We start from the raw sequence: 15,015 nt of genomic DNA on the forward strand, positions 1-15,015 counted from the left end.
CATTCAAGAGTTAACCAATCAAAATAGTTCTTTGAAGCGCACAGATGCAGTAATGATCTTTTTTTGGCAGGCACTTTGCTGTTTGCGCAGCGTGGTTCAAAATAAGGCGAATAAAACACGGTTTAATACTTTCATCTTGATGCAACGTGTTTAAGAATGAAAAGAAAATGTCTTCAATACTTCGGGACTTGACATAGACAGCCCACGCAGCAGCCAATCAAAACAGACGTCAGACCCAACGCTGTGCGTATTGCGTAACCCCATGACTCTGCGTATGAGAAGTCGTCAACACTGCAGTCTTTCACTAACAGGCAGCTGCAGTAGCAGAAAGGCTGCACGCCCACTCCACTTTCAACTAGCAAACACTGGAAGAGAGGTAACGTTAAAGAACAGAAATAACGTAAGAGGAACAGATGTGTCATTTTTGGATGCACGCTCTTCTTAATCAGCGCAGTGATGCTGTTGAATGACACTGTCGTGTTGCATTTAGACCTAGAGACAGCGTTAACGTTTGTTGTCATGTGGAAAGGCCTTCGATGTACTTGTCATTTGTAAGCCAGGACGGCAATGTCAACCGATTTTAAGGCAATAACAGGGCATGGTGAGATAGTTATAGCCAAATATCCTTGCTTGTGGCCGCTTGTAATTATCATTGCATGGCATCGCGTGTCTGTTAGCTCACAGACACATTAGCTGAATAACACTCAGCAGTTAGCCTGACTTTATTACTTAATTTCTTTGCAAAGAAGTTGATGTAGTCAGTTTGCAACATATGTGTAGTTTTCTAGGGATATCCATCAGACTGTCAGTGAATCTCATGCAACTAGTCAAATGAATTTCTGCTTCCCCCAAACAGACACGTAAACACAAAGGAACAAGCTGCTAGTCATGCTAGTTAAAGCTATCAGATATTAAGCTGCAAAATAAAGTCTACTAACGTAGTATTTTGGAAACGGCAAAATCTGTGTCATATTCCAAATTACAGCCATGACATCTAGTAAGAAACTTACTGCTTAAAGGGACTGAATAAATGTTTGTATTTACAGCTCAGACATTGTGTAGATTGTCACTGGCATCAAATTTCCAACTGTTTTTACCATTATTACATGACTTGTGACAGCAATTCCCAGTATTATCAGAACATTTGCATGAAAATAATTGGTTGCAGTTGAATAAACTACTCTAATTAGGCTCATCCTAGTGAAATCTTCATTTGAGGTGTTGTGGCAACGTTGTTGTTTGTAAGTTAGCATAAGGGAATTTTTCTGTGTGGCATATTGTTGTTTCTGATGCTTCAAGTATATATTTTGTGTTGATATTTATTCATTTCTTTAGTAAGATTTTCAGTGCTTGTTACAGAGGAAACTACTCCACCACAGAATGTCAATATTAGTTTGGACTTTTTTTTGGCTTTTTCCTCAATGTAACACTGAACTGTTTACCATAACAGACTGAATGATCATAATGATTCTTACATTGTCATTTGCTCATGTTGTGGGTCAATTTTACTTCAAATAATTTCACAGAGAATGGGGAAAATGTTACAGAACTTTTTTTTGTTTGTCCCCCCCCCCCCCCCTCCCAACTCAAGGAAAAGACCATAATGGCAGCGGTGTGCTCCCCACTGGACCCAGATCTAATGAGGGAAGTTCTTGAATGCCCTATCTGTCTGGAGACCTACAATCAGGAACAGCTGAGACCCAAACTCCTGCAGTGTGGCCACACGGTATGTCGGCTATGTCTCGAGAAACTGCTGGCCAATACCATCAACGGCGTCCGCTGCCCTTTCTGCAGCAAGGTCTCCCGTATGAGCAGCATCTCCCAGCTGGCGGATAATCTCACTGTGCTCAAGATTATAGACTGCACTATGTCCTGCAGTGCTGCTGCTGCTGTGCTAATGTGCAAGTCCTGCTGCAACCGCCTACCAAGACAATACTGCCATGACTGTGCCACAGTTCTTTGTGAGCTCTGTAAAGGGGAGGGCCACTTGCATCAAGGTCATTCAGTACAGCCCATAAGGCTGGCTGCAGAGCAACGCCGTAAAGAACTGGGTGGTAAGCTGTCTGCGCTCCGTGATGTTATGGGAGAAATTCAAAAGAAAAAGAGAACAATTGAAAGCATTTCCAAGTCCCTGAGACAAAAGTACCGGGCAGTTCAGCAGGAGTACACCACAGCTGAGCTACGTTTTCAAGAGGAGCTCAGCAGATCCCGGAGGACATTTACGGCTTCCATGGGTGAAGTGGAGAAGCTAAATGCTCAGGTCCTGGAGGAGCAGACCTATCTTCTTAACATTGCAGAGGTAAAAGTGGTGTCGCGCTGCGATTATCTGACAATGCGAGTGAGGCAGAGTGATATCGCCTTACTTAAGGATGACGGTGCAGGCAGTGATGAGGAGGAGCTGGATCTGAGGAGCAGTTTACCCACACAGTTCCAGCTGCAAGAGCCAGCACTTATCAGAAAGGAGCAGTCTAAACCTGTAGAAGTGGGCCATTTGATGACCAACACTTATACTGTCAATGCAGATGATGAGGAGGGGGCATTGGAGATTGCACTTGAGGGTGATGTAGAGGGTGTTGCTGGGGCAATAGGGGCTATAGGTGGGGCTGTGGGTTTTCCAGTGGATCTTTACCGAGATATTGACATGGTTTCAGCAGCAGAAGATGCAGTTTGTGGTTCACCAGGCAGCTTTAAATCAAAGTCCTTGGACGCGGGAGGGGGATCACCTGTTGGGGCAAGGTCAGGGCCCCCAGCCTGCCAGTTTGTAAAGAAGATGGGCTGTAAGGGAACTCTACCTGGCATGTTTAATTTACCAGTCAGCATCTGTGTGACACCACTCGGTGAAGTACTGGTGGCCGATCGTGGCAACTGCCGTATCCAGATTTTTAATCGCAAAGGATTCCAGCGTGAAATTCGACGTAATGCCAGTAGCATCGACAATTTTGTCCTGAGCTTTCTTGGGGCTGACTTGCCTAACTTAATTCCCTTATCCATTGCTGTGACTCCACAAGGCCTGATTGGTGTCATTGACAACTATGATAATTCAGTTAAAGTCTACACCATGGATGGGCACTGTGTGGCTTGTCACAAGAACCAGCTGATTAAACCCTGGGGCATTACGACCATGCCATCGGGCCAGTTTGTGGTGTCAGATGTGGAAGGTGGCAAGCTGTGGTGTCTTGCAGTGGACCGCAGCGTAGGTGTGGTCAGCTACAACCGGTTGTGCTCCGCTGTCCGGCCAAAGTTTGTGACATGCGATGCGGCTGGAACGGTCTATTTCACCCAGGGCCTCGCCGTGAACTTTGAGAAACGCCAGAGTGAGCCCCAGCTGGAGGGCGGCTTCTCCATTGGCTCAGTTGGCACCGATGGCCAGCTTGGCAAACAGCTCAGCCATTTCTTCTCAGAGACAGAGGACTTCCGCTGTATCACTGGCATGTGTGTGGATGCGAATGGGGATTTGCTGGTTTCAGACAGTGGCAGAAAAGAAATCCTACATTTTCCTAAAGAAGGTGGATTCAATATTCTAATTCAAGAAGGGCTATCCTGCCCCGTGGGAGTAGCCACCACCCAGAAAGGACAGCTGCTGGTGCTTGATTCTTGGGACCACTGTGTCAAAGTCTACACCTACATTCAAAGGAGGCATTCCTCCACTTCCTAGAAGAACTGGCCAGACTCATCTTTTCTGAACACAAGAGGTTTATTAGGTGTGTTTTAGTTGGTCTTATTAGATGCTCTGGAAAGGAAGAAACTTACTATTATTAGTCACTTGTGTTTAGCTGAAGTCTTGGGAATCCTCACTCTAGCTTTCATTGGGATATTAGATGAATTTTAGCCAAATCAGGTTCAGTCCAAAACTTACTGGATTTCAATTTAGTACCTCAAATTTAATATTGTTATCTTACTATACCACAACAGACCCTGTGACATTTCTTCTTTTTTTAGAGGAAATGTACCGGCAAGTTGTCCCACTAAACTGAGCAAGGGAAGCCAGCGGCATCAAAGCTTTGAGGCACAAAGCAAAGATGATATTACTTTCCCTCTTACTGGCCACTCGACCCACCTGTCAACCCATCCGTGCGTGATGCTTTCACCAATTTGGCTCAGCTTTGTGCCAATGAAATTGAGAGGAAGAAGAGCTGAGGATGAACTTGTATTGACATGCAAAATAAAGCATACCGAGGCTTTTGGCCTGTGAAGCACTTTATTATTGACACGTCACTGTGTCGTAGCATGAGGTTTTAGTAGCACACACTAACACTGATGTTGCTAAAAGCAGCTGGCAGCTTTGAAATTCACACAAGTTTTAGCTAAGGTCAAAAAGTAACCGAGTACCAGCATTCATTGACTTGCATTCAGCAACATTCAGGGAACATCGACTGTAGAATATTAAGTTACCCACAGACGAGCGTGTTCAGTGGCAAAACTCCAACCTGATGTGCTGTGAAGTGACTATAGTGCAATGCTGGTATGGCTAGTTAATGACGTTTCATGGATTTATATTTGTACTGATACCACACTCATCTTCTACATAGGTCTGTAGTAAAAAAAAAACATTTCCTAAAGCTTCTTTAAGGATAGCAGAGTAGTTACAATCGAAAATAGGTTTGATGTTTTCTTTTATGCAGACGAGATTATAATAGTTTTTTTTTTTTTTTACGTATCAATACTGCCACCCAACTCCGTATGCATCCGTCCCAATGTGAGAAAGTTCTGGAACAGTCTCTCAGCTTCAGTGACATTTTCAGAGGAAAGGTTTGCTTATCCTACACACCCTGTCCCTTATGTTTTTAGTAGTTTATGTACATATAGAATCCTCTGGTGACATACGCAGGAGTTGCTAGTTTTGAGTCCTGCTCCTCGGAGAGATTAGTCTCCATTAGGAACAGAGGAGAAATATCTTTCACGCCCCACATGAGCGTTGTTGCTTGGTGTCTGTAAATGTCTTTTAAATGTCTGAAGGATTTGTTCTTGTTCACCGGCAGCTTACGCGCAGTTGTGTCATGCAAATGCTATCCCTGCGGAATCGCCCCAAAAGAATTCCAGCACCCGGATCACAACCATGACGGTGCAGAAGGGAACATGCGGTACGAAACTGGATTAGAGGCTCAGCGAGGTAATTTAAGGTTCAACCCAGGACTGTCGGTGTCACAAACGTGGTTCCCGTCTTACTTCTGCATCGTCATGGCAACATAACCCTCTGTTCAAGATGAGAGATCCACAAATGTTAAAGCACAGCCTTTTGACCGGTGTTGGGTTTTTTTTTTTCCAAGACTAGCACCTTCTTAAGCAATATTCTAAGGCAGAGAAATGCTTATACGATTTAAAACTCAAGTAAGATTTTGACCTAAAGTTTGTTTCTTTTCCCCCTTAAGCTTCACATTTTTTTATTTTATCTTATATTTTATAGCGTGGTTGACAGAAGAAAGATCATTTTCAAGTGAGGACACCTGCCCTACTAGTTTGATATGTTTAAAGATGCCAGAGTTGCAAGGAAATGACTGCAACCGTCTTGCCTAAACAACATGCAGTACGCAACACACTAACAGAACACGTAGTCTTGATAGAGAGTCAGATCAATGGGGCAATGATATTAACAATTTCAGTTGATTGTTTTTTGTTTTTTTTGTGGCCAGCTTTCTTTCCAGGCTTTGGCCTCAACAACTATGTAGCTTTCAGGCTGCATTAGGTGTTATTTTCATATATATTTGCACACACATGCTTACACGTAGGAGTGTTCTTCCTGTGAGAAATGTATAACATTAAATCCATGTCACATGGTGTCAACACTGCCTCCTTTTTCCTGAACGTGCCCACATCCAGAACCGCGTGCCGGGCCGGATACAGAAACTTGCTGTGACACAGCTTAGCGTGACCTCAGTGGTTTGGGTTCGTCAAGCCATATAACCAAAGGTTGCCCTCCATATGGTAACCCCCCGTTAAGTAGTCCTGGTCCTCAGATGTCTGCCACCCGAGTAATGTTTCCAAAGTTTACTCCAGAGAAGGTGCTCCATGCCATTGCCTGTTGTGTCCCCACACCTGCTGGCATGTTGCGCGATCGAAGCTGGTAGAGTAACGCCGCAATGGTAATGCAGATATTATAACTTAACTCAACCTGAGCTTTAACGCGTCTAACGCAGGCGGCCGTATACGCTGTCGGTGCATAGCTAGTTTACAGAAGACTGGTCTCAGTCAGCATGTGTGTACTTTTCAGATATATTTTTAAGAATTATGGTTTAAATTCTTCATGAGAAATATAAGAATAAGATGACTTTAGTCGAAGAAAATATTTAGGGACCGAAATGGGCGATCAAGTTAATCATCGGGAGCCCAATGTCAATACTGTGTGGGACATTTTCTATTTCCATGACAGTAAATGTGCATCTTCCAGTCCACTTGCTCATCGGAGCACAGTGCATACGGACTCAGTTTCAGCCTTAAAAATGAATAATTCACAAAGCTGACCTTAAACTCTGCATCTGGAGCACTACTGACTCTAAATGCAACGGAAATATATCTCTGAGAATCAGACTGTTTTTTTTTTCTTTTTTAAATATTTCTACGTAAGTGAAGAGATGAGGAGATATCTGAAGGGAAACTTAACCATCGCATCGAGTCGATCACGTGTGATGTTTGAGGTGACGCATTCGTTTCACTGTTAAGCCGTGCGACATTCCAGCACTAAATGGACTTTTGATTCAACGATACTGTGTTGACTTCATGTTTTCGTGGAAATATCGCTTCTTTAGGGATCACTAGAAGTAGTCACAACAAGAGAATATTCAATATTTTACCAGTTACTGATTAAAAAGCATAAAATGCCAGAAAAATTCAAGTGTCCTTGTGTCAGTGTGGTGAACATCCAAGTGTCTCACATCACCTTAGTAGATTTTATTCCATTTCACTGGAGATTTTCTGCATAGACTTAATTCATGATGCTGCTTTCTTTCTTTTTTTTTTGTTCATTTATTCAATGAACCAAACTCTCATGCCCTTCACATTAAGTTCTTTTGAGGCTCCATATTTTACAATGTGTTGAACACATTAAGACGTCTGTGTGTACTCAAATTCATGTCTGTATTGTTGATAATCTGAGTGCAATAAACACGTATGAACCAAATCTAAAATATCCGTGTCTGGAATTATTGATAGCGCCACACATGAAGGAGCTTTGATTTTGTGTGTGCGTTATACAAAGCAGAAGCCTTTTGGTTTATGGTTACTTCCTGGCTGTGGAGTTTGATTCACACGAGTCTGAATACTGTAGGTAACTGTGGGTTATGGCAAAAGAGAAAACACAATGATAGCTCTATTTATTACTTTTCTCACTCGTAGAAGTCTGTGCCGGAGGAAGTACTTTGCTCCGGAAATGTGAAAAATATGACAAAGTTTATCGACTGATGACATATATGGAAATACATGAAATATATAGAATTTAAAAAAAGTTAGTGTTACTGACATTTTAACTTTGAAGCACTGAAAATTTACAGTTCGAATAAACAAGATTTTCCTATTTCACATATTGGCTCCTTCTGTCTCCCTGCGGTTCATCTAAGCTTCTCAGTGCATGCAAAATGTCTGCAGTCGTCAAGCCAATGAGGAGTTATGGCCGTCCTACCTTTAAATCTTATGGAGCGTGAGGACTCTTAAAGCACATGTAGCTTTTATAAGCCTTGATGAACTCGCACGCAACCCCTACAGCTGTGAGATCAGTAAAGTCTGTAAAGGTTAAATGATTTTGCCTCGGAGTGAAAATTGAGGCCCGATTTCAATTTAGTCCTTACACACTCCTCCTGAATCTCTTCATTACCGAGGCGGTCCCTCTGGAATAACCACATGGAACTCATATTTGTGGATGAGTTGAGCTTCCTGCTCTCCAGACACAAAACACATCCTCACAAAAATTTCAGCGAGGAGTCTCGTGAGAGGCACCCAGTGTGGCTGGCTAACATAAAGGGAGTATTCATGAGACATGACTGGAACTGAGCATGAGATTGGGTCGTTCTTTCCCACAGATATAAAACAACTTCTATCGCTTGAAATGCTTCTTTGCTCTCCGGGCTTATCTTCCCGCTCTTACGTACATCACCATGTAACACATTTGCATAATGTCTGCCAAGTGGCTAGTTAAAAGCTCTTTCAGACATTGGGTTAAAAGAGGCGTTGCAGTTTTGTACAGTGTGAGAATGACATTGCATCTTTAGATCATTAAGGCATATAAACCCATTCTGGCAGAGCCCTCTCCCAGAAGAAGTGCACTAGTACTCCCAACAATGAACAAGATATTAGTATTATGCACCTTTAAACCTTTAAAAGCCCTTAAGGGGAGAGAAGTTTAATATTTTCCCAAAGTAAACATACTTAGCCATTGCTTCAGGCAAACTACAGAAAAGCAGCGCTTAATTTAGCACAACTTAGTGCTTTCTTCTTTCCAGCCTTGATGAGCTCAGTCTGCCAGGGTTAGTTGAGCACAATGCAAGTTTCCAACCGAGTCAAGTATGTCTCAGAGGAAATGAAAGAACGTATATTGAATTAAGAACATTTTTCAGGTGCTTTGATTTTCTAACACTTTATGCTCAATGTGTAAAAGGCAAATATTGTATTTTTTACACCACTACCCTTTGTGCTTGTATTACGGATTCAGAATACTGAAAAACTTGCAATCAACGCAATTCTGATTTGACAAAAGTCCCCCCACGGTATAGTGCTTATGACTCCTGCTACACAGAATACTGGCAGAGAAATCAGATTTGCTATATCACTCCTTCTTTCCCGTTTGTCGTACAGCATGAGCTAAATGTCCAGGTCACAGCTCAATTAAAATGAATCAGTGCTACAAACGAGCTATTTTTTCTTTGGGTGATGCTATGTCAAAGCAATGTTTAAAATAATAAAATTTACCTGAAGATGGATAAATAGAAGATGGAGTTCATAAATGTTCAAATATAACCTTGTGTACTCTATATTCAGATATCGATTAATCCTGAAATTGAAGTAAAATAATTCTCAAAAAAAAAAAAAAAAAATGGAGACAAGGATGGCGTCTTAATTCATGCTTCTTAAATTCAACATGTTTCTATCGGCACACTCACCCTTCTGGTACTGCAGCCAGAGCTGCTGCTGCGCCTTCTTGCTGGGGAAGTAGATGCTGCAGCTGAGCTCAGAGCCATACAAGGCCTCAGACACATAATGACTGCCATATTGTTGGAGAAAAGCCAGAAGCTCCTCACGCGTGCTCTCTGCTGACAGTGTTTTCAGCACCTTAGAAAAGCCTACCAGGTTAAGAATGAGATGGAACAAGTGTCATTTTCTGTCCTGAATGATGAGGAGCGGACAAGGTTGTGGCATCGATGTGCTTCATTGCGTGCGCAATGAATATCAATATCAAGATCTATCAAGAGTTGTCCAACAGTTGCCCAAATAGACAGCCAGGCAGTTCGGTCGATTGCATAGGTTGCAGTGATTAGACCATAACTGAGAACAACATGGCGTACAGCAGCAGAGGCAACCTATCCTGTTTGTGTATTGATGAATTTCTAAGATTCACCTAACGACAAGTGACAAAATCATGATTATGTTGTTTGGATACTGACCTGCAGATAAGGTAATGGAGCTGAGTTTGACTTTGTACAAGTTGCTGCGCACTCTCCACTGTTGAATCATTGGGTAGCCCACTGCCTCACTGAACTGGGCTTCTCCTAAGGAGTAAGAAACACGGGAAAAAGTTATGGGACAAACTCAATACAATATGACAGATGGCACACAGATAAACACATTTTGAACAAAATACAAGGTTAGATTCATAAAGAAAGAAGGTGAAATTCAAATCAAATGAAAAGACAAATGAAATCCATCATTTCATTTGTACAGCTTATTGCACCCCCCGTTGTTTTCCATTATTGCCTTAACATAATTTATCATCGCAGTCCATGAGCCAGCTGCTCCTGGATCAATGGTGATATATAGAGCGGTTTGAAGTTCAATTGGATTGCTGACATTAGAAGTGCGAGCAATCTTGGCTTTCTGTGCAATTCAATTACCAAACTTTCACACCAGTTTAGAACTAAAGCCATGAAAGTAAAGAGCAAGGGAAATATATAAATAAATATACTGCTTACGCAAACCTTGATCCTGTGCAAACGGTTTTACACCTGAGACGTTCATGCACAGCAAAAGAAGGGCAATTTAGTTCCTCTATGCATGTGTGTGTGTGTGAGTTCAATTGTGGAGAAAGCGAATCCCAAGTTAAATATCTCAGGGGTCAGTGTGGACCAAATGCCAATTTAGCTAATGGAAGGATTAGGGAGCAGAGGTGGAGGAGGTTTTGGGCCAAATGTCTGACTGGCTCTGTCTTCCACAGGATGAAATGGAATGGAATAGTGAAAAAAAGGGATAACAGGATGAAATAGTGGGTTAAGTCTTGGAGTTTATAAGTTCCTATATAAGCAGTGGCATACCAAAGTATGGGCACTACTCAGTTACTGTTATAAGCTATCAAGAGATGCTTTTGCAACATCTTCTAAAAGCTTTTTGCGGTCACATGTAGACTCGCTTTTCTTGAGATCCTACAAGCAGACTTTTCCTGGTCTTTCTGATCTTCACTTGCCACCTATTGTTCCAGTCAACTGACATTTTTTAATGGCATGAAAAGCTGAAGAAATAGCTGGCTGGTAACGTTTTAAAATCTTTAAAACCATTGGTAAATGCAATTTGGAGGGGGGATGTTGGAACTGATGTATAATCAAGGTAAGACTAGATTACTTTCATAGTACAGTGTGTACACAATGGCAATTCACAGTGAATTAAATCAAGCTCTCTCTGCATTTGTGAGACATAACTAAAAAGAAAAAAAAAACCTGTTTGAAACCTGTATATGCACTGCCATACAGCCGAATTGTTCATTGTACTTTGCGAGACAGCAGAGAACATTGTAAAAGGCTTCCTTTCTTTCAAGCATTTGTTCATGAAATTTGCACAAACTGACCAAACATTTTTATTTGAGATCAACTTATTTCTATGTTAGTCTGAAACAGAACTAAGGTGACTAACTGAGGCTTCATCTGTGAGGCAGAGATGATAAAAAAGAGGGTTATAGCACTTAAGTAAATACATTGGGTATAAAAACACATTTCACTAGTTTTATTATAGGAATCAACCACAGCTTCAGTCTTCTCCGATTTACAGCCTCAGCAGTGTAGAGAACATAATGATTGTGATCAAATTCTTTTCATGAGTTTTACCAACAGTCGAGCAAATGAATCGCAACAGAACAAAAGAGCTAATCAGTCGTTACTTAGCGATAACAACAATGAAGATAACTCTGTATCTGTCTGTCACCCTGTTTTTTCCGGAGCTCTCTCCACCAGTATAATCCAATCTGATGTTTATTTTTGTCCTGTGCCCTTCATTCATACTCTGTCTTTTCTTCCTCACTTCCTCCCAAAGTGTTGTCTCTTTGCAGCAACCTTTTTTTGTTTCGTTTCTTCTTTTAATTTTGTTTTGTAAAGATAACAGTACTTTGTTAACCCCCTCTGCCTGTATTTGTAATGACAAATGACTCCCTCGCCACAGTTAGTACGGCGAAAGTTTGTTGTTATCCCTATGCTTGTGTGCTACGTGGTACCGTAAACCATAAGAGTGTCAAGCCAGGCTGGAGGCCAAAGCTGTGAACTGTGGTATCTCAGGCACGAAAATGCACAATGAATGCTAGTGTACTTCAAAACAAGTGAGGAGCACATAGTTTTAAGGTTCACAAATTTTTCCTGGTGTTGCTACAGGAAGGAGAATAGAATAAGACTTTAAACCAGAGGAGAAAAATAATTGCTTGTTAATCTAAAACTGACTTCTGACTGAGTTGTTATGGAATACAGCATTGTATCAGAATTTTTTATGTAAAAGTGATATTGAGAACAAGAAATTAAAGAAATAAATTGGAAGTTGCAGACTTTTTCACTGCACTTACATTGTAAAATACACAAAAACACATTCGCACTTCCACGCAACCTTGTGGGAATCGTGTGCTGTGGATGCCTTACTTACAACCAGTTCCACGTGGTTTCACCAGAAAAGACCAGCTTTGCAAAATTGCTGGTCTCAAAGCAGCAGTTAAAGGAGGGACTACTGTGAGAAGTGGTTGCACTTTGAGGGAGGGTTTGAGTTTAGTTATTTCTATTGCTTTTAATCAAATCTATATTTATCAAGTCAAAGACTTTGATTTTGTGCCAGTGAAGTGCAAAGCAGTCGGTGACCACACAGGGTTGGAGGAAAATGCACACACCCACCCCAGCGTTTCCCTAAATGTTCTCACCTGTGAGGAGCTGCAGGTTGGGTAATGGCTCTGACAAGATCCCTCGACATTGTTCCTCTACTGGTAAGGGGATGACCATTAGACCATCGGCTAGCTGGGGAAAGTCCTTAATGAAGTTGTTGTCCCTGAGGTGAAAGAAAGAAAGAAAGAGGGAAAATAAGAAGACAAAGTCAGTATCCCACCTCTACCTCTTTAAGGTAACTAAAGGAATTTAAAGGTTGTGTTTAATAGTCAGGGAAGCAGCTACAAATTCTGAACTTTATGAAAACAACAGTAGTTTAGATCTGCAATCCTGGCATGTTCCATTGCCCTGTCCAGCTCCTGAATGCATCATTCAGAGACTGGGATTTGGAGATTCCACTATTGTTGAATGATAATGCTTTATGTGGTGGTATTTTCAATTTCAACTCTGCCTCACATAATTTACAATATAGGTACTAGAGGCTAATTGGCTGCCTAAAAGCTTCAGACATAAGAATGTGTATATTTTGTTTCATATTCAATTTCTTGCTTTCTGTTTCACATGAGCGAGACTCAAATAAACAAACTGGTTGTGTCCCTCAGCTTGAGTGCAGAACAGTAAAATTCTTCCTTTTTTAAAATGTATTGGCACCTTGATAAAATATGTCAGTGGACAAATAATCTTCAAAATAAATAGCAGGAGCCGTACAAGTGGACAGATGCTCAACCTCTCCTCAGCTAATTTTTTTAGAGTAGATGGACATTTTAGCTAAACTGAAGGAGCTGCAGTTCATTTCCCGTCAAATAAGTTTCTTGCTCCATCCTGAGAGGATGGCAAGCAGCAGCAACCCATTTCCCTTAATCCACTTTTATGGGACCAAGTCTTACAGCTCAGTCCCTGTGCTGTGGAAACTAAGGGGGTGGGGTGGAGTGGGTAGTTTCACTATTCATAAAATTTCCATCCCGTCTCTCTGTGCCTACTCCAACCACAAAGCCTGCTAGAAGCAATCCTGGTCCCTTGGTAAGAATGGAGGGGGTGAAAGGATCGACTCAAGGGCAATGATGAGAGGAAAGAGGGAGAGAAGAGGTGCTGTAAAAAGATTACCATGGCTTATGCTCACAGAAAACATATTGATTTCTAAACTAAATCAGCCTGCTTCACGCAGTGGCTCAGAGAGCCTTTAGAGTGTGGACCAAGATGATGTGTAGCTCTATGGATTTTCAGGCCTCGACATGCACTGTCCTTGACACTCTGAAAGTAGTTCCTTTCCTTTAACCACTTTGCAACACCCTTTCACATTACAGGGTTGAAAGTCAAGTAAAGAGTGCAATGTTTCTCTGCAGTTTGTCATAAAGTTGCTCGAATCAAACTAAAAATGGACCTGATTTGGAGGGCGAAGAAAGTATCAAGCCCAAGCGTGACGGACAACATGTTCATTACCAATCATTCCTCTTTGTCCATCTTTGATGGATAAGCAAAAGGAACAAATATATACATGTAGATCTGTAAATGTGGATGTCACAACAATCTACATAAATGTTAAGTCTGGCACTGTAAGACAGCAAATAGGTGTTTGTCTGGCTGATTGGTTTAGGTGTGTGTCAGAGGAAACTCGCATTTATTCTACTGACAGCTCATTACGAGGAGAGACATCTATCTGTGCCGCTGTGACCCAAACAAACCAATGTGGTTAAGAAAATGAGCCGGTTGCTTGTCTTTTAAGACAGATTATTGTCATCAAACACAAATGGTCGTTTAGAATGTCAAGGCAAATGCCCAACTTATTTTCCCTTGGGATGAAAAGGGACTTTTTTTTTTATTAAGATTTATAATGCCTTACTCTTAATGAGCAGCAAAAACAAAATTCCAAAAGAATCAACACAGAAATAATGCCAATGTAGAAGTCTTTTTGTGGTAGAAGCCCAAAGTTACTGTCGTGTCGGACCTAAGTTGTGCCAGGCGTTGAGGGATGAACGCTCACAAGTGCAAGTGGAAGATTCTGACGTTAAACACATGCATTTTAGTTCGATTCCTGGGTGAAACTGTCTTATTGTTGACTCATTTTTCAATTAAAAAGAATAGTTAAGCTTAGCGACCAAAACTATTTGAGTTGGTTTAGAAAAATATAGAATTTAAGGCAGCCCAACGTTACATGAAAAACATCAGAAGAGGAAGAGTTTTCTTTTTGCAAAGGCCATGGTGTCGGTGTAACCTGGTAACCATGTTTTTTAAAGAGAGTCTAGTTGCTTTCTGTGGTACACTGGCAAATAATGCATTAAACACAGACCACTCCACCATTTAATGCAGTGTTACAAAGTAATACTCCTTTCATGAATTTCTTTGAGACAGAGCGGCTTAGTGTTCAACAACTACTTCCCCAATGAAATATTAAACAGTCCTCCGTGAAAAATAAGAGCTGCTATGAAAATCGATATAATAATTCAGATAACTGACCTGTTCGCACAGCAATTTCGCTCTACAGAGGAAAGCACAGATGTAATGAATTACATTGATGGTATCTTAGTTTCATTTAGGTTTACAGTGACTGGCGACAGTAAATCAGCACGAACAATTCCAGGTCTTGTAACTGGCTCTGACATAAAAGAAAAAAAAGAAGAAAAATCGACTTTGAATAATCAATCGTGTTAATTATACCTGTGTATTTGCAGTGACATGACAAAGCATCAAGCAAGTAAGGTTATATTTAATCTCTTTTACTAAGTTTCATCCATTTAAGTGGGCTGACACACTG

General features: G+C 41.3%; 2 protein-coding genes across 2 annotated transcripts in view; one reads left to right on the plus strand and one right to left on the minus strand.

The window, feature by feature from the left end:
- Nucleotides 1–15,015, minus strand: part of LOC140276620 (astrotactin-2-like) — a 258,166-nt gene that overhangs the window by 54,457 nt on the left and 188,694 nt on the right. Inside the window, exons 14-16 of the mRNA XM_072371388.1 lie at nucleotides 12,302–12,426; nucleotides 9,588–9,692; nucleotides 9,087–9,266 (exon numbers count right to left, since the gene is read on the minus strand). Coding sequence (XP_072227489.1) covers nucleotides 9,087–9,266; nucleotides 9,588–9,692; nucleotides 12,302–12,426 — 410 coding nt within the window. The remainder of the gene's footprint in view (nucleotides 1–9,086; nucleotides 9,267–9,587; nucleotides 9,693–12,301; nucleotides 12,427–15,015) is intronic.
- Nucleotides 271–7,121, plus strand: trim32 (tripartite motif containing 32). The gene is made up of 2 exons (XM_072371389.1): nucleotides 271–376; nucleotides 1,592–7,121. Exons 1-2 carry the CDS (start codon nucleotides 275–277, stop codon nucleotides 3,653–3,655), a joined length of 2,166 nt encoding a protein of 721 aa, XP_072227490.1. The 5' UTR covers nucleotides 271–274; the 3' UTR covers nucleotides 3,656–7,121.

Source organism: Leuresthes tenuis, unplaced genomic scaffold (assembly GCF_036924035.1).
Source record: "Leuresthes tenuis unplaced genomic scaffold, fLeuTen1.0.hap1 SCAF_19, whole genome shotgun sequence".
Taxonomy (NCBI): domain Eukaryota; kingdom Metazoa; phylum Chordata; class Actinopteri; order Atheriniformes; family Atherinopsidae; genus Leuresthes; species Leuresthes tenuis.

Bases quoted from the DNA above. Each gene is read 5' to 3' on its own strand.
- trim32 (XM_072371389.1), top strand. From the start codon at position 275: ATGAGAAGTCGTCAACACTGCAGTCTTTCACTAACAGGCAGCTGCAGT. The intron at 377-1,591 runs GTAACGTTAAAG...TCCCAACTCAAG, and splicing joins TAGCAAACACTGGAAGAGAG to GAAAAGACCATAATGGCAGC.